Consider the following 27,609-nt stretch of genomic DNA (forward strand, 5'->3'; position numbering starts at 1 on the left):
ATAATACAACTAAGGAATTCTTTTATACTAGCTAATGCTTAGATAAAATTAAAACCAGGGAAACCTCTATATTTTCTCTCCCTGCCCTTGGTTTGGCCTTTGTACTTCGCTCCTGTTGAGCAGTCATCCTCCATTGATTTGTTTTATTGGTCTGTTTATAAATATTTTGCTTCTCGGTTCTCATCCAATGGCACAGTTTTCAGTGTTGGGGTGGCAGCACTAGAGGTGGTTGTTTTTACATTTGGGAGGAGGGGACACTGGACAATATCATTACAATTTAAAAGCATTTATAAAAATAAATGCTAACTTTCAACCTAAGTTATTTGTTGCTATCAACCCTTTATGCTAGGACACCAATGGTGTACTAAATAGCTTATAAATAAGACTAAGAAAATAAAGGGCCACGAGTTTGTTGCAGAAATTGTAGCTCTACTGCAGCTTTCTGTATTTGTTCCCTATTTGAATGAGTGTGCTATGAACTGAGCATGGGGTCACAATCCAGAGGCCCCATTTCAATCTGGGTAGTTCTCCTTATTGGCAGGGAGACTGTTCATGACCCTGTCCCAAGGCAGGGAATATAGGTGCACAGAGATGGCTGCAGAATGGCTGGTCTCCCCCCTCTAGCAGCAGCATCCAAGGGCTGGCAGCAAGCACCCAGCAGCCTGGCCTGGTGGGGATTTGCAGTGAAGGGTGAATGAGAGACTGTGCGTCTGCTGTGCTTGTGTCGGGGTGCCCAGTCTGTGTGCTCCTGCACTCTCCAGGATGAGACACCAAACGCCCTGCAGAGACCCTTGCAGGGTGTGGAAGACCAGGGCTGAATGTCTGCAGAAATGGGGAACAAGCATGGATGTTGGGCTTAGTAGCAGTTTTGGCACAACTATGCTGAAACCTCAACTATACTGAAACCCTTCCCCCTCCAGGTGGGGCTCGGGGTTGCCACTCACACCCTCCCTCCTTCCAGATGAAGCTTCTGTTCACACTGTACCCTCCTCTCGTCAGAGTTTGGGGCTTTCACACCTGCCTCCTCCCCAGGCAGGGTTTGGGGCAGCTCATGCTCAGGAACTCTGAGCCCCAGCTGTTCCAATCAGGGTGGTCCAGGCTCAGGGACCCACCATGCACTGCTCCACCTGCCCCCAACCTCCACCTCCAGGGCCCTCTTCTAACTGCACAAAGGTGGGAGAGTGCTGCCTTTAGGGAACTCAGGGTTGAAGTATCGGGGCCCCCTCCGGAACAGCTTCTCCCACACATGCAGACACCCGAAGTCCTGTTTTGGGTTGAGACCTCCATGATTACACCATGACATTTCAGATGAAAAAATCTGAAATCATGAAATTAACCACTTTTATAGCCCTCTGGCTGTGAAATTGATCAGAATAGACTGAATTCAGTAGGGCCCTGGGTGAATGATATGAGAAGTACCAAACCTGGGTTCTAGGCCTGACTCTGCCACCGATCTGGGTTGTGATGATGGGCAAGTCATTTCCCTGTCACATAGCTTTCATCAGATGCAGGAAATGCTAGTGATCCTGTTGCTGAGCAAACTGGGATCTATAGCTGGAGAAGCCTGTGTAAGTGATGGATATTGTTTTATTGTCTGATCTCACACAGATGTTTTTTCAGATTAGGGGAGAGAGCAGGAAAAATTCACTATTGAGAAACATTGGTCAGAATGTAGCTGAGCACATTCCATTTCCCCTGCTAGTGCTATGCATCTATCCACCAACCCCTGCTGGAGCATGCTGCTACCTAATCCAAGAAAAATAGCTCTTGTGTTGTGAACAGCCTGCTCAAGGTTTATTTACTGCAGGTCCATCTACTCTTCCTGCAATGTCGATGCTGCAGAGGTCAAACTTCCAGGGTTTGATTTAGCCCATCTAGTAGGGATGTGCTTAATTGAACACTGAGGGCATCCCCATCGACCCCGGTACTCCTCACTATGGGGGAAGCCTACCTAATATATATTGACTCCACCTATTCTATTCTCATAGCTGAGGTTGCATGTCTTAGGTTGACTTTCTTCCCTAGTGTAGACCTGGCTTTAGTGAGAGCAGAGAGAAGCAACCACTTTGCTACAGAAAAGCAAGTGGGAAACAAACCTGCCATGGGTACATTCTCTGCAGACAACCTACTAAATCTTGAGGCATACACAAGGCTGCAAACCAGACAGTTTCATCAGGCTTGGAATGTTGCTGCTCAGTGGACAACTAGGTCCCGAGCTTGAATGATCATGGAAGTGCTACGTCAAAATTTATTGGCAAGTTATTAGCTGTTTGTATATTAGAAGGTGCAGTTCTGTATTTTACTATTTCCCCCATTATTTCTCAAAACCTCATGGTTAGCAGAAACCAAGGTTGAATAGTAATATTAAAAATAGTACTCTGCTTTGTTTTTGAAGCACTTCCTTAACCCTGATCCTCCCAAGTATTTGTTATATGGATGGGGAAACAGAATGCTGTGTTCTCGATAAGGCCTTGATTCTGTGAGCTGCTCCATGCCATGACATTCTCTGGAAGTTCACATATTAGAAGATTTGGCTACAAGTATGGATGTGATTACCTCACCCGGTAATGGTTGACCCACAGAGAATATAAGCTCTACGAAACAGATATGGAGACTGTCACTTACTACAGAAACTGTGTCAGGTGTCTTTAGGGGAATCCAGATGTTGATGCAGAGCTTTGGATTTGAGTTAGTTGGAAATGCTCTATATTGGGTCAAATACAGCGTCTTCTGAATGCTGGCTTTGCATATGCTTGTACCCGAGAGAGTCCAGTCCTGTGAAATAAATGGGAGTTACCTATTGTGGGAGAAATTGGCTCCAAGTTTGCTGGAGTTGAAAACGAAAATAAACATTTGTTTAAGATGTTTTCTTTTGTACACATTTTGTTAAATTAATTTGGAGAGATGTATTGATGCTCTTTTCTTTCTTCCTCTTCTTGTTTAGATTTTAACACAGATAACTTTATTTGTAAATCTGATCTTGAAAAAACCCTCAACAAACTGACACGTGAAGAGCTAACAGCAGAAGAAATCACTTTAGTTTGTGAGAAAGTGATAGAAGAAGCGGATATGGATGGTGATGGGAAACTGGCATTTGCAGACTTTGAAAATATGATTTCCAAAGCACCAGACTTTCTCAGGTAGTAAGAATTGCCTTAAAGCTTTCTAATGTCCTTTCTTTACTTATTTTGTTCCAGCTGACATGCTGGAGTAACATTTAACAGGTTCAAAGGCTGAGTTACATTCTATCCTCTTCTGAGGATGGGAAAGCTACAATGCTGGTGATTTTTTTTAAACTCTTCTGCCCTGTGTTCATCCAAAATCTCTGCACTTTCTTCTGGATCAATCTCTGGTCTATACTTGCATTTTTAAAATTATTGTCGTTAGCGTGATATAAGCAGAAAGACACAAGACTTGCGAGTCCAGATCCCCAGTGGTGTTTAGGAACCTAACTCCTGTTAATTTAAATGGGAGTTAGACACATAAATCCCTTTTGAGGATCCAAACCCGTGCAAATGCCCATTTCGAAGATTACTAATGAGGTGCTGAAATGCCACAGCTCTTCAAAACTGCTGATAGGAATAAGGAGATTTCGAAGTTCCTGGGGTCATTTTGAAAAGGACCCCACCTGGACGAGCCAAGCGGAAATTTTGAAGAGCCGCGGCTGGCAGCGTTCTAATGAGGCGCTGAATATGCATTTCAGAGCCTCATTAGTAAGTTCCAACATGGTCATTTGCTAGTGTAGACATAGCCTAGATGATCTCTACCCAGAAATCCTACAATTTAGTGACTACCTCCTGCAACATTTACTAGTCCTTTGGCAATTTGAAGACCAAGAACCAATGAGTTTCGATTACTTCTGAATTTGATTTTCTTAAATATTTTGTGAGATGTTTTGATCTTTTAAATGCTTAAATGATACTCTCCACCCGTCTATTGTACCAGATATCTACACAGTTCGGCTTTGGGACTGTCCTCTGCCTCTGTTTCCCTTGGCCCAGTCTCAAAAGCCCATCCCTTCTGGGGCTAATCAGAAGGCCATTCCAAGTCTTCTGACCCAGCATCATGCTAGGCATAGCTGTCCTCTCAGGGTCTACAGTGTTTCGTAGTGGTCTGTTGCCCTTCCCCAGGTCTCACTTTACTGCTCTCCTGAGCGCCAATCAGTTCTCATTTCCATCCTGTTGTTGGCAGGCACAGCTGTGCCATCTCAGAAAACAGCTGCACGTGGGAAATCCATGCGCATCCTTTGCTACATGTTCCCAGCCCTGAGACTCCAAACTGCTGAACCCCACTCCTCTTCCTTACCTTTCCCAGATCTCTTCTTGTGTGCTTAGGTTGTCCTCCTTCCTGGCTCCCTGCTTGCTCTTGAATGGTACAGTCACTGCCAGCTGCGATCTCCCTGAATGACCACAGTCTGTCCTATCTCTCAGAAGACCTGATTCCTAGTTACATGATCCTTGTGCTGTCTCATTCCCTACCCCTGGGGAAGCAAGTTACATTGGCCACCAGAGAGACTGAGCCCCCAACTCCTTTAAAGGGCAGGTCACCCCGTGACCCCAGTGTTCTAGGCAATTTGATCTATGAGACAATGTTAGAGACAAAGATGATGCAGATAGTTCCTTCTATGTGTAATGACTCTCTATGGAAATTCCTAGATCAAGTGCACTTCCATGACTGTTACTTAGGGGAACTTAGTCTTTCACTGTGCAGAGTGTTTTTTTGTCATCATCTTTAAGTCCTGAATTAGGACAGACTGTTCTGTGGTTTATTTTGTTGCTTAGAGCTGTAGCCATTATAAGGAATTTAACTTAGCTGTTATGTTCCTAAGTAGATACCAATCTGTTCCAATTTCTTTTGGAATCCTCCTCTAAGAAGGAGCTGGTAGTGCTACTGAAATAGCTAGATTTATCCCAAAGAACATGAGCCATGGCGCAGTAGAACAGTCGCAGAAGTGCGCTGCAGTCCTGAGGACATGTTGTACACAGGAATGGCAGTGTTAATGTCCAGAGATGATTAAGTGTTTCACTGTGGAACATGCAGAGTGTAGATCCAAACATGCAGGCAAACCAAATTCACACCCCAGAAATAGCCATGTTCAAGGTCTCCATCCTTTCTTCTTGAGGCATTTCAAAATGTCATTGTGCAGAATACATCTCTGTAAAGATTACAAAAAATTGTCAGCTGGAAGCAGCCTTCATGGTAGCTTCCATCAGGAGCAGCTGCCTAACTTAGAGAATGCCGAAATTCACTCTTCTTTGGGCTTCTGAACTTGAAGGGTCATCTATAGTATAGCCCGTGTTGGGCAGCCGCCCAGGAGACATTCAGTAGAATAGAGACCAATAGAGATATCTGCTGCCTAGTAGAATAGAGACAATAGAGACCAAACCAATAGAGACATCTGCTGCCCAGCTGGTTAGCAGAATGCTCACAGCCACCCACAGCAGGAGGCAGGTGTCTCTCTTGGTGCGCATCTGCACATGCCTTGGTGCACAGCATATATTTCTCCCACGGATGGAACAAATTGGAGGGAATGCTGGGTATGGCTGGCATCAAAGTTCCAACATTTAAGCATTCACCTGTTAAACTTGCTGATTTATCCAGTATTGATCTATAATCTTCATTGAGTGGCTCCTCAGTGGGATGTAGCAGCAGAAAAGCAGAAGCTCCATTCTGACTGTGCCACATGCCAATATCTGCTGCTCCGTAGTCCTGACTGCCGTTTGCATCTTGATTCTCTTTTGCCTTTTTTCAATACTTTCACAATCAGATATTGGTATCTCTGTTGTCTGACTTATTGTGGAATTTTCCATTTTCTGTGAATCTTCTCTGTGGCTTTCAGCACTATCAGGGTCAGGGATTGGCAACTCTGTAACTCTCTCTCAGTCGTGGATCTTTTCACCAAGGGAGAGGCTCTCTTCTTTCCCTGCTTTCAGGTCTTTCTTGTTATCCAGTAAAGTCTCTCATTGCACTCGATGAAAACTGTCCCTCCCTGGAACAAAGATTTTCTGGAATCTGGGTGCTTGCAACAGTTCTGTGGGAGTTGCTCTAGGCAGTGAACGCTCCTTTTATTATTTCATACTCAGTCCTCTGATTCCAGTATGGCCAGTGTTGGGCAGCTGCCCAGGAGAAATTCAGTAGAATAGAGACCGTTGACTTGGTGTCCCTTGCTGTTGTTCACAACTTCCGATGCCACATGAAATAGCTCAGAATGACTTATCCATTTTGGTCACACTGTTTTATAAGCACTTACAGCATCCAAAGCTAAGGGCACTATTAGCTTCATTGTCCTTATATGGCTTGACTGTCTGTATGATGTTTCTGTCCTTCAGGGTAGTGTGATCTGTTTCTCTATCCTAGTGGTGCCTCCTTTTCTGCTCCTAGGACTCCATGCTGCAGTTCTCAAGAGTTTATTTTTCTGTGTTCTCCCTAGGTTTCACCTTGTTCTGTTTTTGTTTTCTGCTTTCTCTCTCTGGAGGTGGATCCACTAATGTAATCCCAGAGAGGCTGCAAGCCCTTTAGCAGAGAATTAGAAAATGATCTGCTATCCAGAGATCCCTCAGTTTATTAACACTTATACAACATCTTAGTCCTATCTGTTAATGGGATATGGGACCATAAAACCTATGAGTAAACCATATCTCCCCACTATGCACCAGTATCACTGCTGTCTCACCAGTGGGATGAACAGTGAGAGTACTAGTGCAGGTAGAGTACAGACATTTTATCTAAGTCTAAGAGCTAATAGGGAGTTTGCCTGGGAAAGCAGAATCCAAGAGGAGCTTAGGTGAGTGGGGCTTTTAGGGGACTGCATTGTGAGCTGTGGTGTTGAATATCTGTGTGTCTGAGCATTCATTTTCCAAAGAGGGGCCATTTGAAAGTGTGTTTGGCAGTTTGATAAGTTTGCAAGGTGTGAATTGGGAGTGCTTTGTTGCAGATGGGCCTTCAAGTGCTGATTAGATTGAAAGCAAGACTTTGAGCCGTGCCTAGCCAGCCAGCAGCCTTTATAAGAAGGCAGCCACAGTGAATGCAAAGAGTAGGGAGGGGGAGAGCTTGCCTGGGAGTTCGCCTTCGGGGGAGCCCCATACCTGTTGTCCCTTCCATATAGGGTTGTTTCTCTTGTGCCTCTCAAGGCAGCACTAGTAACATCTAGGGGAGCTCTCCGAAGAAAGGGGAAAAAGGGATGATGACATGTCCACTGCTAAGTGTGCTGTTGTAACCTGCATGGCATGTGCCGTGTTTGTCTTCCTCCTGCATGATAGAAAGAATTTTATATGTTCCAAGTGCAAGCTTGTTGCCATTATGGAAGAGAAGATTAGAGGACGTGAGCCGCAAATATCAACCATCAGGTACATCTGACAAGGTGGAGACTTTCTGGATAGAAGGCATCATTTAGTAGTGCAGAAGCAGCAGGCTGTTCAAAACAAGGAAGAGAACTGGAAGCATGTAACCTCCAGGAGAAGAAAACCAATTCAGATATCTCCAATTCCAGTGGAGTTAAGCAATCACTTTCAACCTCTGTGCACAGGTGATACAGTTGAGATAGTTGGGGCAGATACCTCAGAAGGAATGGATCAAAGGAAGACCCCAAGGATTGTAAGGCGTGTGATGTGCTGTCCCAGGGATGGGGATTCGACAACCTCCACCCCTAAGAGAAGAAGATGGGTGGTGGTGGTCAGGGACTCCCTCCTTAGAGGGACAGAGTCATCCATCTGCTGTCCAGACCTAGAATCCCAGCAGGTTGGCTGCTTACTGTTACAGAGTCTTTTCCAAAAATCATCAAGCCTGCAGACTATTACCCCTTCCTACTTCTCCATGTAGGAACTAATGATATGGCCAAGAGCAACCTTGAAGAGATCACTGCAGATTATGTAATCCTAGAAAGAAAGAGCAGGGAATATGGAGCACAAGTGGTGTTCTCATCCACACTCCCTGTGCAGGGAAGGTGTCTAGGTAGGGATTGTCGAATCGCCGGGGTAAATGCGCGGCTGCACAGGTGGTGTCACAGAGGAGGAGGATGTTTCTTCAACCATGGGATTCTGTTTCAGGAACAAGAATTGCTGGGAAGAGACAGGATCCACCTAACGAAGAGAGGAAAGAGCATCTTTGTGGGCAGGTTTGCAAACCTAGTGAGGAAGGCTTTAAAATTTGTTTCTCAAGAGTCAGTGACACAAGCCCTGAGGTAAGTGGGGAAGGAGGAGGGAACAACAAAGTAGGATTCCTGGGTAAAGAGGAGAAAGTGGGCCAGTCAGCCACTTCTCTAAGGTGCTTGTATACAAATGCAAGAAGCCTGGGAAACAAACAGGAAGAATTAGAGGCCCTGGCACAGTCAAAGAAGTATGAGGTGGTTGGAATAACGGAGACTTGGTGGGATGACTTGCATAACTGGAGCACAGTCACAGAGGGGTATAAACTGTTTAGGAAGGACAGGCAGGGGAAAAGAGGAGGAGGAGTTGCACTCTATGGCTACGTCTACACGTGAAGCCAACATCGAAATAGGCTATTTCGATGAATAACATCTACACGTCCTCCAGGGCTGGCAACATCGATGTTCAACTTCGACGTTGCGCAGCACCACATCGAAATAGGCGCTGTGAGGGTACGTCTACACGCCAAAGTAGCACACATCGAAATAAGGGTGCCATGCACGGCTGCAGACAGGGTCACAGGGCGGACTCAACAGCAAGCCGCTCCCTTAAAGGGCCCCTCCCAGACACAGTTGCACTAAACAACACAAGATACACAGAGCTGAGAACTGGTTGCAGACCCTGTGCCTGCAGCATGGATCCCCAGCTGCCGCAGAAGCAGCCAGAAGCCCTGGGCTAAGGGCTGCTGCCCACGGTGACCATAGAGCCCCGCAGGGGCTGGAGAGAGAGCATCTCTCAACCCCCCAGCTGATGGCCGCCATGGAGGACCCAGTAATTTCGACGTTGCGGGACGCGGATCGTCTACACGGTCCCTACTTCGACGTTGAACGTCGAAGTAGGGCGCTATTCCGATCCCCTCATGAGGTTAGCGACTTCGACGTCTCGCCGCCTAACGTCGAAGTTAACTTCGAAATAGTGCCCGACGCGTGTAGCCGCGATGGGCGCTATTTCGAAGTTAGTGCCGCTACTTCGAAGTAGCGTGCACGTGTAGACACAGCTTATGTGAGGGAGCAGTATGATTGCTCAGAGCTCCAGTATAAGGAGGGAGAAAAATCCAGTTGAGTGTCTTCAGGCTAACCTTAGAAGTGGAAGTAACAGAGGTGTTGTAGTTGGTGTCTGCTGTAGACCACCAGATCAGGGAGATGAGGTAGATGAGGATTTCTGTAGACAGCTAAGAGAAGCTTCCTTATCACAGGCCCTGGTTCTCATGGGAGACTTTAATCATCCAGACATTTGTTGAGAGACCAATACATCAGCACACAGACAATCCAGGAAGTTTTTAGAGAATGATGGGAATAACTTCTTCGTACAAGTGCTGATGGAGCCGACCAGGAGCTGTGCACAACTTGACCTGTTGTTCAAAAACAGGGAAGAACTAGTAGGAGAAATAGAAGTGAGTGGAAACCTGGGCTGCAGTGATCATGAGATGATAGATTTCAGGATCCTGACAAAAGGAAGAAAAGTGAGCATTAAAATACAGACCCTTGATTCAAAATAGCAGACTTAGACTCCCTTAGAGGATTCAGGGGCAGGATCCCTTGGGAAATGAAGATGAAGGGGAAAAGAGTTCAAGAGAACTGGCAATATTTTAAAGAAGTCTTACTGAAGGCACAGGAACAAACCATCCCACTGCATTGTAAGAAATGCAAATATGGTAGGCAGCCAGCTTGGCTTAACAGGGAAATCCTGGATCAGCTTAAGCTCAAAAAGGATGCATATAAGAACTGGAAATGTGGACAGTTGACTAAGGAGGAGTATAAATATATAGCTGGAGAATGCTGAGCAGTAGTCAGGAAACGAAAGCACAATTGGAACTGCAGCTGGCAAAGAATGTGAAGGGCAACAAGAAGGGTTTCTACAGGCATATTAACAATAAGCAGGTTATCAGAGAAGGTGTAGGGCCATTATTCGATGAGAGAGGTAACCTAGTGATGGATGATGCAGAAACGCTGCCCACACTACAGAGCTAGACAATGCACTATGGGAAGGTGAATGGCAGCCCTCAGTGGGGAAGGAACAAGTTAAGAGATACATAGAAAAACTAGATGTACACAAATCCATGGGTCTGGATTTAATGCACGTAGGGGTAGTGAGGGAATTGGCAGATGCCTTTGGCCATTGTCTTTGAAGACTCTTGAAGATCGGGAGAAATCCCGGATGATTGGAAAAGGCAAAAGTAGTTCCTATCTTTAAAAAAGGAAAGAAGGACAATCCAGGAAACTATATACCAATGAGCCTTACCTCAGTCCCTAGGAAAATAATGGAAGGGATTCTCAAGGAATCCATTTTGGAGCACTTGGAAGAGGGAAAAGTGATCAAAAGTAGCCAACATGGATTCACCAAGAGCAAGTTGTGCCTAACCAGTCTGATTAGCTTCTATGATGAGGTGACAGGCTCAGTGGACATTGGGAAGTCAGTGGATGTGGTATACCTTGACTTCAGCAAAGCTTTTGATACAGTCTCCCGCAATATTCTTGTCCATAAGTTAAGGAAGTATGGATTGGATACATGGACTGTAAGACAGACAGAAAGCTGGCTTGACTGTCAGGCCCAACAAGTAGTGGTCAATGGCTCAATATCTGGATGGCAGTCAGTTTCAAGTGGAGTGCCCCAAGGCTGTTCAACATCTTTGCACCCTCAGCAAGTTTGCAGATCACACTAAGCTAGGGGGCGAGGCAGATAAGGGGAGGGTAGAGATAGGATCCAGAGCAACGTGGATAAATTGGAGGATTGGGCCAAAAGAAATCTGATACAGTTCAACAAGGAGAATTGTAGAGTCCTGCAGTTGGGATGGAAGAATCCCAAGCATTGTTATAGGCTGGGGACTGACTAGCTAAGCAGCAGTACAGGGGAAAGGGATTTAGGGATTATGGTGGATGAAAGGCTGGATATGAGTAAATAGTGTGCCCTTGTAGCCAAGAAGGCTAATGGCATATTGGGGTGCCTTAGGAGGAGCATTTTGAGCAGATCTAGAGACGTTGTTGTTCCCTTCTATTCAGCACTGGGGAGGCCACATCTGGAGTATTGTGTCCAGTTCTGGGCCCCCAGTATAGAAAGGATGTGAATGTGCTGGAGCAGGTTCAGCAGAGGGCAACGAAAATGATTAAAGGGCTGGAGCATATGACGTATGAGGAGAGGCTGAGAGATTTGGGCTTGTTTAGTTTTCAGAAGAGAATACTGAGGGGTAATTTCAAAGCAGCCTTCAACTTCCTGAAGGGGAGCTCTTAAGAGGACGGAGAGAAACTGTTCTGGGTGGTGACACACGGCAGAAAAAGGAGCAGTGGTCTGAAGTTACAGAAGGAGAGAAGTAGGCTGGATGTTAACAAAAACTACTTCACCAGGAGGGTGGTGAAGCCCTGGAATGCGTTGACCAGGGAGGTGGTGGATTCTCCATCCCTAGACGTTTTTAAATCCTGGCCTGAGAAAGTCCTGGTTGGGATGACTTAGTTGGGGTTGATCCTGCTGGAAGCAGGGGGCTGGACTTGATGACTTCTTGAGGTCCCTTCCAGCCCTGTGGTTCTATGATTCTAAGTCCTGCTTGGAGCACAACAGTCTTTACAATGAAATGGAGCTCTTTTGCTTACAGACGGACATGAGTTCTCTTAATGCATGTTGCAGGTCCAGTGGCAATGCTGAGGTCACCTGAAGAGGATGTTCTAGCATCCGAGGGCTTGTCTACGCTACCACCCTCCTTCGAAGGAAGGATGTTAATTAGGGTGGTGGGAGTTTACTAATGAAGTGTAAAAGGAGTAAAGGGACTTCGAAGTTGCCCTGGCACTTCGAAGTACCAGCGGGTGAGCTGCAGCTAGATGAGAGCTGGTACTTCGAAGTTTAAAACTTTGAAGTTGCCATGGGGCGGGGAGGGGAATTTGCTTAATGAAGTGCTGCATGTGCAGTGCAGCGCAGCACTTCATTAGTAAACTCCCAACACCCTAATTACCATCCTTCCTTCAAAGGAGGGTGGTAGTGTAGACAAGCCCTGAAAGAGTAGTGATTACTCTGATTTAAAAAAATCAGGCTGTTTTTGGAGAAGAAAGACTGGCTAACAAAAGATTGGCTTTCCAGAGCCATAGGCTGCCAGCTGTAAATTTATTCCAAGCAAGGCTGGCCTGGCCCCATCTGTGCTCTGGAGAACATAAAGATGCCTCAGTGCTGGCCCCACTGGCTGTGCTTTGGTTGCAGGTTGAGTGAGCCACAGGAGCTTCTCTTTCTTGAAGAAAGACTCACTGGAAGTAGTCCTGAAGTGGTTAGACTGGGGTTGGCAACCAAAATAGACAGAAGAGGCTTTTTTTTTTGAAACTCAATAAAAACCTCAGTTCAAGAGCCGCAATGCATGTGAATACGAGACGGTCCTTAATAAATAACGTCAAACCGTACTTTTTGTAACCCCTATTTTAAGAACAGCACACACAATGATTTGTAATGCGATACCTGTTTACTGCAGGATGTTCACAAACTTTTTACATATGCTCTTGAGGTTGTACTTTTTGTTGTTGGCAAATTTCTCACTGCAAATGCGAGATAAGGGAGCCCAGGCGAACTTGCTGTAAATGTGAAGAATTGGGTCCATTCAGTTTGAAATTTTCTGTTTTCATCTTTACTTTTCTGCTTTTTTGAAGTCATTCCTACCAGACTTTAATTATGCCCATTTTACTTCATGATTAATTTCAGTTTTCGTTCTTAAATGCGTGTTATCTTTCACATCGGGAATGCCACAAGCTCCCTTTTCCTTTTGAAAATCAAGATTCTATTAGTAACACAATCAAAACACAGATACAGTATCATGTGCCCCAATGCAAAGCACATATTAAAGGTGGGGGTTCCAACATTTTGAGCTCACATATTTTTTGCTATTTAGATATGAGTTTTTCATTGTTGGGCTTTTAGACATTCATCATTTATTGAAAATAATATAATATAATATAATATAATATAATGATCAGAAAATAATTTGTTTTTTGGTTTTTTTGCTTTGCAATTATAGCATTGGGAGCCTGAAAGAAGTCCTTGAAGATGTGGCTCTGGAGCCACAGGTTGCAGACCCCTGGGTTAGATTGAAGTGCTCCTGATAAGGCATGCCCTAAAGTAGTGGGCTTCCTTCCAGTCTCTCACTGAAAGCCGCCTGTCTTACTGCTTCTGAACCCCAGTCTTGCAGCTGATCTCTTCCATTTTAGAATCCTGTGGTACCACACTGACACAAATGCATGTGAGGTCTCAGGACCAAGAGAATACTGCATGTTGTTTTTTCTCTGTGGTTTCTCTTTTGAGCCATCATTTCATGGCTCCAGGAAAGGAAACAGTTCCCAAGACCCTCTTTGAGGTAAGACAGGCTACATACCAAATGTGATGATGAGTCACCCTTTATCTGCGGCTTTATGGCTTATCAGTAACAGACATTTAGCAGCTTCACAAATCTTTGGTTTCTATCAACAGAGATGGTTGAAAGGTTCAAGGATTTAGGTATGAGGATTAATCCAGCATAGGGTGAGGGTTCATGAGACTTCTGCTGTCTGGTCGTTATCTGACCTGAAAATAGGATCCTTGTGTTATAAATGGAATCGGGAACATGAACTGATGGGTGTGTTTGAAGGTGGAAGTTGAACATTCACATGCTCCATGAAATTCAAGGAGATTCAGAGTCAAGAATCTGGTTATATGACCTATTTCTAACTATCTGGCTTTGTTTTTGAGGCTGCGGGAAGATGAATATGATGCATCATTTGTGTGGTTTCTAACAGATGTGCTTACGTGCATTGCCTGTTTGCATTATTTTTTGTAGCTGGATTTGCTGAATTTAATTATCCACTGACATAAGAGAATGATATTATTACTACATACAGCAAAGCATACTGCAGGCACATGCTGGACGACTGATCTGGCCCTTTCCTGTAAGTGCATGTAATGGGGTTGCACTCATTCCTCGTGTGCACCCTTGGCCAAGAGTGTGTGTCTGCACTTTCTTTGTTTATGGTGACTCAGCTCTCTGGCCAAGTCACTCACAGTCTGTGTGCAAAATAAACAAACCCCTTCCAGGACAAGAGTCCAACAGGGCCTCTCTGTGCCCTCTTTAAAGTCATTCAGCTTGTTCCTGCTTGGGAATAGACCAGTGCCCCAGGGCTACCTTCCGGGAAGCAAAGTCTTCACCCTCTCAGGGCTCTTCTGGTTCCAGCCCTTTGGCTGGACTGCCACAGTCCAGTTCTTCCTTTCTCCCCACCCCTCCTGGAATGCCTCGAGACCCAGGCCACTTCCCACCAGTGGCTAATTGGGGGGGTAGGAGAACCTAGTTCCCTCTCTGCCCTTGGCCCCAGCCCAGGGACCCAGCTGATAGCAGCTGCCTGCTGTGTCCATTGCACTCCTGAGCCGTGTCTACACGTGCACGCTACTTCGAAGTAGCGGCACTAACTTCGAAATAGCGCCCGTCACAGCTACACGTGTTGGGCGCTATTTCGATGTTAACATCAATGTTAGGCGGCGAGACATCGAAGCCGCTAACCCCATGAGGGGATGGGAATAGCGCCCTACTTCGAAGTTGAACGTCGAAGTAGGGCATGTGTAGACGATCCACGTCCCGCAACATCGAAAGAGCGGGGTCCGCCATGGTGGCCATCAGCTGAGGGGTTGAGAGACGCTCTCTCCAGCCCCTGCGGGGCTCTATGGTCACGGTGTGCAGCAGCCCTTAGCCCAGTGCTTCTGGCTGCTGCTGCTGCAGCTGGGGATCCATTCTGCATGCACAGGGTCTGCAACCAGTTGTCGGCTCTGTGGATCTTGTGTTGTTTAGTGCAACTGTGTCTGGGAGGGGCCCTTTAAGGGAGCAGCTTGCTGTTGAGTCCGCCCTGTGACCCTGTCTGCAGCTGTGCCTGGCACCCTTATTTCGATGTGTGCTACTTTGGCGTGTAGACGTTCCCTCGCAGCGCCTATTTTGATGTGGTGCTGCGCAACGTCGATGTTGAACGTCGACGTTGCCAGCCCTGGAGGACGTGTAGACGTTATTCATCGAAATAGCCTATTTCGATGTCACTACATCGAAATAAGCTACTTCGATGTAGGCTTCACGTGTAGATGTAGCTCTGCTCACATTCTCTGGGCCACTTCCCATCAGCCCTGTGCCCTCTCTGCTCTTACCTCAGGAGCCTGTCTTGTTTGCCATGAACTCTCCACACTGAGCTATCTGCAGCACTGCTACTCTTCCAGCCACCCAGTCTTCATTCTTGAGTGCCACATAATAGCTAACTGCTGCTGCTCTTGTTATATGGCCCTCCTGGGCCCTGATTAGCTGCTTCTTCTGCAGCCACCTGAGCCTGATTGGGGGCCCTCTGTACTGCCCTTTTTCTGGGGTGGGGCATGGCAGGACCACAAGGACCCCAGCAGTGGTCTTCAGGGCTTAATCCACCACGTCACAGTGCACCTCTCTGCCAAACTGCAAACATCCTCCCCAGTCACCCGCTGGTGTCCCCACTGAAATGTGATGACCAATCGTGCTGAATCTCACAAAGCCTTCCGTAAGGTGTAGATGTGCTTTGAATTGGGACTTGTGCTTACAGGCTGTATACCAGTGACAGAGTGGATGGGTAGTAAGTTGACAGGCAACTTTAATTTCATTGACTAAAGATCAAGTTCTAGTCTAGGTATTTAGGAGTAATGAAGTTAATTACTTAACAGATAACACTGGCTATGTACAATAAAGTAGCATTACGTTCGGCTAGTTCTTTGGAACTGTCTAAGGGCTCATGAAACACTGGCTAACCAGCTGCTCCTCCTTCTATGCTGACACCAAACCACTGTCTGTCCTGCGTATACTGTGACGTGACTGTTCCCCTGCAAAGATTGTCTCAAAATATTCTTGGCTGCTGGTGGGCCTAGTGCTGCTATTCTTCATATTCAGGCATGTGCATCTCACATCTGTATGGCCCTGTTGTTTTTCGAGGTATCATTTGGCCCTTTGAGAGAGAGAATTTGGCATTGTGCCTTGCCTGTTCCAAGGTGATGCCTACACTCACCCAGAAGGTCGACAGCTGATGTGCAGTTTTAGCTATGCCAGTTGCGTTCCTAAAATCGACTTTTCAGCCATTGACTTTTGTCCGTCTTCACGGCAGAAGGTTGACGTGAGCGCTCCTCCCAGCAACCTTCCTTAATCCTCGTGGCTCGTGAGGAGTTCCAGGGTCAACGCTGACCCCAGAATATGCCATTTTGCACACATGCGAAACGGCGCCCTAGATGATCACACCTGAGCAGTCGATCTTTCATGATCAGTGTAGATGTAGCCTCAGTTATTATTCCAGCACCACTATATATCTCCTAGTTGTGTTCATTCCTTCTTGTGTTACCTTGACTGGCTCTCATTGTCTCTACCAGATCTGTTTGCACCACAGAGGATGTTTATTAGGGCTCTTCATTACCTTACTTCCCCTGTGTGCTCTGTATCCTAGTCATACTTGAGTCTTATACTGAACTTTGTGTTTTCAGTTTTTCACCCGTGGCTTTGAAAATTTGTGCAAGTGTATTTTTGTGTGCAAGTGTGAGGCACTCAGGTTCAGCCCCCTTGATGCTTCACAAACTGCCATCACACTAGAAAAGCCAAGAACTGAATGGTTACTGGGACTTATCAGCTCTCTCTAACAGTCCCTTCAGAACCGGGGCTAGAGCCTGCTATTTTAGCAGTGTGGCTGCAGCTTGCAGTTCTTCATGTTGGGATCCGATTGCAAAGCTTCCAGTGTTTTTTCTCTACCATTGATTATCATCCCTAAGGATTCAGTCATTGTAAAGAGCAACCATGGGGTTGCTGGTCCATCTCCCACACAGATGGGTAGGAAGTGGGGGGACAAGGTGCAGAATGGATACAGCCAAGACTCCACACATCCAAGTCCCTGAACTGGTATGAAAGGGTGAACCTGGGAGCCTGCCCAGCTTGTGGGGCAGCGTAACAAGCTGGACTTCTCCCCAGCTCACAGAGGAGCCACTGCCACACACAGACTTTTGTCAGACAGTTTTATTTGCCTAATAAAGGAAAAATGAACAAAATCAGTTCTTCCCCCTTCTGTCAGTCCTCCCTGCTTCAGGACTTCCTGCAAGAATCTCCTGTGGTCTGCTTACTGAGCACGGTTATGCAGGGCTTTCTCCTTGGGGCCCTTTTCCCCTAGAAGGTTTCCCCTACCTGACCTCCCCAGAGATGCTGGCAACCTCTCCCAGGGATTTCGTGCTGCACCTGCTTCTTTCAGCTCCCTCCCTAGCTTGGACTCTCTTGGATGGGCCACCCCTGCTATGCTACATTGGTCAGCTCCTTTGGCTTCAAAGAAAGGTTTCTTTTGCATGCGTGGGGCCTTCATGTTCTGGAACCAACCAATTTGGAAACACCTTACCCTGTGTAGGGATCCCAGAGCCAAGACCTTCAAGAATGGCTACAGGACCACTCAGTCCATGATTTTTCCATGGAACTAGTCGCTGGACATAACCACTGGGCAACTACTACTGCTACCTATGGTCATACCCTTTATAAGAATGACTCAGCTCAAAAAGTGTGCTGATAATCCTGAAGGGTGAGTCCGAATCTGTCTAAGATAGCAGCCTTCACACGGGATAGAAGTGCAACTGCTTATTGCTCAGTGCTCGGTAGGCTGCCAGGTCCTCTTGTATCAAACCAGGCTGTTTGGGCTGCCCCACTCAATTCTTCCCAGTTTGCTGCAGTGGACACCAATTTGCAGGTGTGTAGAGTGGCCTCTGCATCTTTCTCTAATTCTGGCCTTGCCAGTCCAAGGATCAGCCAGCCTAAGCTACTCTCTCCAACACCAACCAAATTCCCCAGAGTTCCTTCAGCCAGTCAGTTCTGTAACCATTCTTGTTGCTAGAAATGAGCCTCTTGCCACTGCATTTGAATGATATTTGCCTCCTGCTGTCTCTGCAGGCTTTCTGTTAACTACAGGAACTTGGGCTGAGGCTCTTTGTGTTTCTGCTGCACCCTTACCAACTGATATATCAGCTCCTCCACCTTGCCTGGCCATCCAAACTGGCTGAGGTATATCAGTTAGTGTGCAGCAGTTTCACTTTTCCCTCAGATCCAGAGACCAATTGTCTGCCCACAGTATCCATCATGTTTCACAAGATGGTCTTCTCTCCAGCTCACAGAAAACCATGTGGGGAGGGTGATTCTGGGATCCTGCTGGTGACTCCTGATTCGTGCTGCTCACTGGCTCTAGATCGCCAGGCCTCCCTAGGCCCACAAGCATTCTTTTAAACCTTATGGGGTCAGCTGAAGAGTGACAGGGACATTGGCCCTGCTCCCTGTTAAAGGGGCCAGTCGTCCTGTGACAGGCAGCTCAAGTGTGTGCAACCAGTTACTCAGACTGGATTATCAGGTTGCAGCCCAAACCCTAAATACATGTAAAAACCATCTGACTAATCATGCAGGTAACAGTACACCCAAGATAAGGAGACATTTGCATCTGTGTGGGCTAGCGCACAGGAGAGACAGCACTTTGCCCAATGAAACGTTGTCTTCAGATTTCCCCAACATTAAATAAGTTTGCTCGTTCATTGATGTCAATTATTTCTGGTATAACAATCTTATGTGGCCATTCCAGACATTTACTGCTCACTGAGTGGAGCAAGGCTTCCTCTCACTGGACTGAATTTATCCCAAGCTCCATTTATGGCCTGTTGTTTCTCTTGACTACCCAGTGTCACAGGCAGTAATGGGCCTGTAAGTGCTAATTATCTGCATAATATTGTAGCTTGGTAGTAAAACTTCTTTTTCTCATTATAAAAATATTCCGGTGAAGGTCTCCAGATCCAAGGGGCAGATACAGCCACATTTCAAAGATCTCACTCAAATTTGAGACACACTTCAGCCTTTGTTTTAGAGATGCCTGAGCACCCATTGACGTCCTCTGAAAATTCAGTGGGAAGGAACCCAATAACAAAGGCACTCACAATCTCTTGCCACTCTTGGAAATTGTGGTACTTAGCCCTGATATTCAGAGGCGCTAACTGCTTGTTGTGTTGAGTGACTTCTGCTGAATCTGTGGGCGGTCAGCCTCTCTGACTATCCAGGCAGAGATATTTCAAGTTTGGTACCCAGTGGGGCTGACAGCCACCATGGGTGCCAGGGCAAGGTCTGGGGTGCCGGTAAAGCATTGTCCGGAATATGACACCCTCCCCACCGCCCAGCACCACCCGGCACATGTCCCCTTCCAGCCCTCACAGCCATGCAGAGTGGCACTTTGTTGGCTCTTTACAGGGGCCCAGGGCTCCTGGCTGCCACCATCGCTGCTGCCTACGCCCTGTGAATTTCCAGGCCCCAGGGTAATTGCCCCCTTTGACGCCTCCCTGTCAGCAAGCCTGTTGGTACCTAATATCTGATCCCTTTCAGTTATGCTGGTTATACTAGTTTCATCTACGGATCTGGTGTCAGGGACAAAAAGATTCCCCCTTCCCCCACACACACCCCTTCCACACCTCATGAAAGCAAACTCCTCAGGTGATTAGAGTCAGAAACACAAGACTCCTGGGTTCTGTTCGTGACACCTACACTGGTTCATTGTTCAGCCTGTCCTAAGTCTGATCATTTCTGTCTCTCTCTTTTGTTCTGCAAAATGGGTACCTCCCATAGTGACACACTCTGAGAGCCACTTCTGAAAGGTGCTAGGTACAAAGCCTCATTATCATTAAATGAAGCCAATATCATAATTGCACAAGTAATGTTTATATCATCCCCACCTGATGAGAAAATGATGGTGGCTGGTTTTTAAATATTTGCTCTTGCACATACAACCAAACAGGGAGTTTTAAAGCCATGTCACAAAACAGTCCACTAGTACAAGGATCAGCAACAAAATAGCAAGAAGAACCCTTTCTTTTGTTTTTGTTTTTTAAAATTCAGTAAAAACCCTCAAAGCCACAACACATGTGAATACGAGACAGCACTTAGTAAATAGCATCAAATAGTACTTTTTGTAACCCCTGTTTAAGAGCAGCGCGCACACAATGATTTATAGTGCCATGCACATTTACTGCAGGATGTTCACCATTTGTTGACAAATAATCAGGAGGGTTTTTGGTTTTGTCTCACTTTGCACTTATAGCATCAGGAGCCACAAAGAAGTCCTTAAAGAGCCACATGCAGCTCTGAAGCTGCAGGTTGCAGACCCCTGCACTAGGACATGCAGTACAGTCATTATCTTTGGGATAGGGGACCAGCATTTGGACTGCTACTGTCTGAAGTTCAGCCATAGACTAGTGACGTTTTTCTATCTCATTGCTCCTTTTGCAAACCTTTATTTAATGACACTGTGTGGATTTAATCTCCTAGAGACAGTCTGCCAAGCTTTGTATTGCTGCCAAGGAAATGAAGATACAGTAAAGTGTATTGCCTGATCTGCACTCCTGTGTTGAGGAAATGATTCTTTTTAAATACTTTGAGAGACCTCAACTCTAGTCGCCGACCAGGGCAGAGGAAATATGCATTCTTGGCTACTGTCCCAGAAACTGAGTAAGTTGTAAATGATAGTGACAGTTCCTAGTTCAGAAAATTTGATCACACTGGGTTTATTTCACTCAAAAATGTTATCATCAAAAGCTTCCTTATAGCTTAATGGAAGCACTCTGAACTGGCATTGGCTAAGTGTTCTGTTCTACAAGACTGGTTACATTTTCCACAGGAAATTGTTTTATAAATCATCATGGAAGCTTAAACTCGTTTTAAGGCCTGAAGATGATACATACTTGAGCAATTGGAAATGGGGTTGGAGAAAAACATGACATAATACACCAGGGCTGCCAAAACACAACAGGGAAACAACAGAGAGGTTAAAAAGCATATACCCTGATGGGAGGTGTACCATCTCTGAACTTGCATCCTCTGCCTCCAAGCCTTGAAAGCAGAACAGGCTGCACCTTTGGCCCAGTCCTGTGGGAGGCTGAATGCTCTCAGCTTCCACAGAAGCCGCCTCACAAGAGCCACTTAGCATCTCGCAGGATCTGTCCCCAGATGAAGATTTTCAGATCTTAAGATTTAAGACTAGAGCTGGTCAGGGACCTGGGAGAGCAAAGCCGTGTCTACACGTGCACGCTACTTCGAAGTAGCGGCACTAACTTCGAAATAGCGCCCATCACGGCTACACGTGTTGGGCACTATTTCGCTGTTAACGTCAACGTTAGGCGGCGAGACGTCGAAGCCGCTAACCCCATGAGGGGATGGGAATAGCGCCCTACTTCGAAGTTGAACGTCGAAGTAGGGCACATGTAGACGATCCGCGTCTCACAACATTGAAATAGCGGGGTCCGCCATGGTGGCCATCAGCTGAGGGGTTGAGAGACGCTCTCTCCAGCCCCTGCGGGGCTCTATGGTCACGGTGTGCAGCAGCCCTTAGCCCAGTGCTTCTGGCTGCTGCTCCTGCAGCTGGGGATCCATGCTGCATGCACAGGGTCTGCAACCAGTTGTCGGCTCTGTGGATCTTGTGTTGTTTAGTGCAACTGTGTCTGGGAGGGGCCCTTTAAGGAAGCGGCTTGCTGTTGAGTCCGCCCTGTGACCCTGTGTGCAGCTGTGCCTGGCACCTTTATTTCGATGTGTGCTACTTTGGCGTGTAGACGTTCCCTCGCAGCGCCTATTTCGATGTGGTGCTGCGCAACGTCGATGTTGAACGTCGACGTTGCCAGCCCTGGAGGACGCGTAGATGTTATTCATCGAAATAGCCTATTTTGATGTCGCTACATCGAAATAAGCTACTTCGATGTAGGCTTCATGTGTAGACGTAGCTCAAGAGAGGTACTGACGTAAAGTTTGAAAAAATGGGAGAGGAAATGGTATTGTCCTAAAAAATCCCTAAATCATAAAAAATGATAGGTTTTCAGGTCTTTTTGTTTGTTTTTTTGACAAAATATTGAGATTTTTCCCAGGAAACCAAATGTGTTCTATGCAAAAATTAGTTTATTTGAAAACCCAATTTTTCATCAAAAACATTTATGGAAAAATTTTGAACAGTGCCAGCAAATATGCTTTCACAAGCAACAGGTGGGTTTTCTTTCTTCATGAAAGTTGCTGGTTTTGGGCACTTGGATTTTAAAGTGTGAAGAGAGATTGAGGATAGGTAACCTCTAGGACATACTAGTCCTACAGTTTTAACTAAAACTGGTTTAACAACACTTCTTTTTTTTTCAAAACCCAGTACTTGGGAAACTCTTTGACAAATGCACACAGTATCTTATCGTCTCTAGACTAATCATCCAGATTATGATGCATCATGTCTGCCTGTGCCATAGATTTAGATTTTTAAGGACGTAAGAGACCTCTGTGATAATCAAGTAAGACCCTCTCCCAACACGCAGATGTCTGCCTTGGGGTAATTCCTGCCTCAAGTCCAATAGCTGGCATTGAGCTAGAGCATATCTTTTAGAGAAGTATCCAATCTTGATTTTAAAAATTCTGGCGTACACCAGAGCCCCGATAAGCCATCCCAGTGGTTCATTACCCAAACTGTTAAAATCTGCTCTTTAGTTCTAATCTTAATTGGTTTAGCATCAGTGGCACCAAGTCAATTGCCTTTTTCAGAGGCATCTAGACAGGCAAGGTGGATGCTGCACCAATTTCTGTCAATACTATTGTAATCTTATCAAAGTTACAATATTATCAAATATGGTATGCAGATAGTTGGACATAGTCTATTTTCCATAAACCCATGTTGACTGGCATTCATTATATTACTTTGTTTTCCTTTTTTACTAACATATGAGCCTTTCAATTATTTTGCTTGGGATCAATCTAGTCTGATAGATCTATAATAATTCTGGCCTTCTTTCCCAGTTCTAAAATTGTGTATTTAAGGTATTTAGCAGAGGGGCCAGCAGACTTGCCAGAAGGGGCAAGGATGATAGCTGCTACCCCTCAGTGCCAAGACCCCCTACACCCCTGCCTCAGCTTCACACATACTCCCTGTTCCCAGCCCTCAGAACCACTTAGAGCATGGTATGAGAGGCTGTGAGTTTAGTGACTGGGAGCTATGAGCCCTTTTGAATTTCTGGGCACTGGGGCAGTTGCCCACTTTGCCCCCTCCCGCATCCCTATCAGCAGGTATGGTATCTGGTGACATGTTTTTAAGCAATCCTAGTTATCGTGCATGTTTTTCTGTTTAAATTCTTTTTCCTGTTTGAATTGGCTCAGATTTATTTTCAGCTTTATGAGACTTGCCCCTTTAAAGCAGTGGTTCTATTCCTGGGGTATGTGTGTTCTTCCAAGAGGTGCATCATCTCTAGACATTTGCCTAGTTTTACAACAGATTACATAAAAAGCACTAGCAAAGTCAGTATAAACTAGAATGTCATACTGACAATGACTGATTTATACTGATCTATATACTGACATATAAATACAATATTTGTATTCCAATTGATTCATTTCATAATTATATGGTAAAATGAGAAAGTAAGCATTTTTTTCAGTAACAGTGTGCTGTGACGCTTTTGTATTTGTGTGATTTTTGTAAGCAAGTAGCTTTTAAGTGAAGTGAAATTTGGAAATATACAAAACCAACCAGCCTCCTGAAATGGGTACAGTAGTCTGGAAAATTGGAGGGACACCGTTTTAAAGCACCAAGTGTATATGTTAGGTGTTGGAAATGTATTCTCTTTACACATAGCAAATTCAATAGAAACACAATCACTTTCACCTAAGCAAGCACTAACTTATAATTCTGTGATCAGTTCCACTTCAGCTGTCAAGAGTTCTAATATTGAACTCTCCCATGTTGAACATAACATTTTTGGAGTTAAAAATTGTCATCTATAACATTCCGGGTGGCGATGCAGAAATTGTACTGGTAGTATAGACCTCCAGCACATATAATTCAGGGGCAGGCCTCCATGATAATGCAATTTCCACCCCCCCTACACATTGTACAGAGGTGTTTAAAGAACCAATTCTTGTTCCCTGGTATGATTTGGTGCCTCAGGAGCAGACACCAACTGGTATCCATCTTGTTCTTTTATGAAGCGCAAGATCATTTGCTTCTGAGCTGTCAATGACTTGGAAACACCATTCTTATGAGTACCACTTCCCAGACCCTTTATTCCATTCGATGCTTCCTCAATAAACTAAGCAAATGCAACTTAGATGGGGCCACTACAAGGTGGGTGCATAACTGGCTGGATAACCATACCCAGAGAGTAGTTATTAATGGTTCACAGTCATGCTGGAAGGGCACAACACGTGGAGTTCCTCAGGGATCTCTTTTGGGACAGGTTCTATTCAATATCTTCATCAACAATTTAGATATTGGCATAGAGAGTAAGCTTATTAAGTTTGCAGATGATACGAAGCTGGGAGGGGTTGCAACTGCTGTGGAGGATAGCTCATAATTCAAAATGATATGGACAAACTGGAGAAATGGTCTGAGGTAGACGGGATGAAATTTAATAAGGATAAATGCAAAGTACTCCGCTTAGGAAGGAACAATCAGCTTCATAGATATACAATGGGAAATGACTATCTAGGAAGGAGTACTGTGGAGAGGGATTTAGGGGTCATAGTGGACCTCAAGTGAAGTATGAGTCAACAGTGTGATGCTGCTGCAAAAAAAAGCAAACAAGATTCTGGGATACATTAACAGGAGTGTTGTGAGCAAGACATGAGAGGTCATTCTTCCACTCTACTCTGCGCTGATTAGACCTCAACTGGAGTACTCTGTCCTGTTCTGGGCACCACATTTCAAGAAAGATGCGGAGGAATTGAAGAAGGTCCAGAGGAGAGCAACAAGAATGATTAAAGGTCTAGAGAACATGAGCTACGAGGGAAGGCTGAAAAAAATGGGCTTGTTTTGTTTAGAAAAGAGATGACTTAACGGGGACATGATAGCAGGTTTCAAGTGCCTTAAAGAGGGTTACAAGGAGGAGGGAGAAAAATTGTTCTCTTTAGCCTCTGAGGATAGGAAAAGAAGTAATGGTTTAACTGCAGCAAGGGAGGTTTAGGTTGGACATTAGAAAAAAGTTCCTAACTGTCAGGGTGGTTAAATTGCCTAGGGAGTTTGTGGAATCTCCATCACTGGAGATTTTTAAGACCAGGTTCTTCTTCGAGTGTCCCCGTGGGTGCTCCACATTAGGTGTCGGGCTCGCCCGGCACTGCAGATCGGATCTTCCAAGCAGTTTCTGCCGGACCGCGCATGCGCCGGTGCGCACCGCTCCCCCGCGCGCTCCCGGCCATGTGCGCGATCCGGTCCCCGCCAGTTCCTCTTAACTGCCGCCGGCTGCAGACGGAATCCAACTAGGCTAAGGCCAAGTAGTGTATTCAACGACTTTATCTGTTTTTTCTTAAAGTTTTTTTCAGGCACTTAGGCTACTATAAGCTAGCCGGTTGTTATTTTGTAAAAAAAAACAACAACGAACAAGCTAGGAGAGGGACAGCTCAGCCAGTCCCAGTAACAAGCGCCGGAGGCCAGGAGCTAGGGCTATCAGCCCTCCTGCTAAGGCAGGCCATCGGACGGGGAAAACGGCACAAAGAAGGTGCTAAGTACCCACTTAAAAACTCAAACACTCATCAACAATGTCCTCTTCAGGCTTTAAAAAAAAAAAAAAAAAAAAATGCTGCTTCTTGACAAGGCCCTCCAGCCAGAAGCGGAGCGGCCGCAGCAGGAGGGACCCTCCGGGGCCCTTAAAAGGAAAGCTGCCTCCCTCACTCCATCAGCGCAGAAACGGAGGAAAGTATCTCCAGCCCGATTCCTGCCGACAGCAACAGCGAGCGGGACGGGAGGAGCAAGCAGCCCCCAGCCGCAGCAACAGCTGATCGGCGGCGGCACGGAGAGCCACGTGGAAACGGCTCAGCCTCCGATACTCAGCCAGCCACCCCGCACCGCAGGCAGGGCGGCGGCTAAGCAAACGCCGGTACCGGCGGCACCGCAGGCAGCGGCACCGACCCCCGGGGAACCGGCGGTGCAGAGCGCGCAGGCACGCAGCCTGCCGGCACCGGAGGACACCGCACATGCGGCATCGCCCTCAAGCGTGCCGAGCTCGGTGCGGACGGGGCCGGAATCCCCTGTATGCTCCCCAGCCCGATCCCTGCCGGCAGCAACAGCGAGCGGGACGGGAGGAGCGAGCAGCCCCCAGCCGCAGCAACAGCTGATCGGCGGCGGCACGGAGAGCCACGTGGAAGCGGCTCAGCCTCCGATAATCAGCCAGCCGCCCCGCACCGCAGGCAGGGCGGCGGCTAAACAAGCGCTGGTACTGGCGGCACCGCGGGCAGCGGCACCGACCCCCGGGGAACCGGCGGTGCAGAGCGCGCAGGCACGTAGCCTGCCGGCACTGGAGGACACCGCATGTGCGGCACCGCCCTTGAGCGTGCCGAGCTCGGTGCGGACGCCGGAATGCCCTGTATGCCCCCCAGCCCGATCCCTGCAGGCAGCAACAACGAGCGGGACGGGAGGAGTGAGCAGCCCCCAGCCGCAGCAACAGCTGATTGGCGGCGACACGGAGAGCCACGTGCAAGCGGCTCACCCTTCGATAATCAGCCAGCCGCCCCGCACCGCAGGCAGGGCGGCGGCTAAACAAGCGCCGGTACCACCAACCCCCGGAAAACCGGCGGTGCAGAGCGCGCAGGCACGCAGCCTGCCGGCACCGAAGGACACCGCACGTGCGGCACCGACTTCGAGTGTGCCGAGCTCGGTACGGACGGGGCCGGGATCCCCTGTATGTCAGGGGCGGAGTTACCTCCTCAAGGGAGGGGGAAGACTGCACACAAGAGAAGGCATTGCAGCCCCTCTCCGCACAGGGCTGTGGAGTTGCTTTCTCACAGCCCTCCGCTATGTTGCAGACTCCAACTAGAAGGCAGGGGTCCCCCCCCCCTTGGCCTACCCGGAGCCCCCTTCTCCATTTCTGCAACCAGCCTCACCCTGGCTGGGACCACCTCCACCCTTCCTGGGATTTGAACCGCTGGACTATTAGGCAAAGTCGCTCTCTCCGGGGTCTCGACGGTCTCCCTCCCCCAGACGCAAAGGGTATGCACCAAGGGAGTGGTCTAGGTCACCTTCCCAAGACCAGTGCTTATACTGCCGTGGTCGCCCCTACCACGCAGGGCATAGACACCATCGGCAATCTACTAGGGAAAGATCCCCACAGACGATCTCGTACCCCCGAGGGCAATTGCGACCGGGGACAGAGACTTAAGCATCTCAGGGGGGACTGGTTATGGAACCCCGAGATTTTTCCTCGCACACCTCTAGTGAGAGGGTGTACCATCATCAGCAGGAACCGGAAGGGTCCAGAGAGACGTACCCCAGCGGTTCCTCGCTTTCCTCCCCGGATGAGGCTACGGCCCCGGGGGGTGTCCATCCTCCGGACGATCTCAAACAGTTCCAAGAGCTGTTTTACGAGGGTGGCCTTCACGCAAGGCTTCCAGACAGCAGAGGTGCAAGAGCAACACCATAAGCTCCTCAAAAATCTGAGACCTCCGGCCTCCTCCAAAATAGCAATACCGCTGATGACGCAATCTTGG

At 47.0% G+C, this 27,609-nt stretch overlaps 1 protein-coding gene across 1 annotated transcript in view; it reads left to right on the forward strand.

The window, feature by feature from the left end:
* Positions 1 to 27,609, forward strand: part of CIB2 (calcium and integrin binding family member 2) — a 150,690-nt gene that overhangs the window by 107,152 nt on the left and 15,929 nt on the right. The window contains exon 5 of the mRNA XM_075006833.1: positions 2,945 to 3,140. Coding sequence (XP_074862934.1) covers positions 2,945 to 3,140 — 196 coding nt within the window. The remainder of the gene's footprint in view (positions 1 to 2,944; positions 3,141 to 27,609) is intronic.

Source organism: Carettochelys insculpta, chromosome 12 (genome assembly GCF_033958435.1).
Source record: "Carettochelys insculpta isolate YL-2023 chromosome 12, ASM3395843v1, whole genome shotgun sequence".
NCBI lineage: Eukaryota > Metazoa > Chordata > Testudines > Carettochelyidae > Carettochelys > Carettochelys insculpta.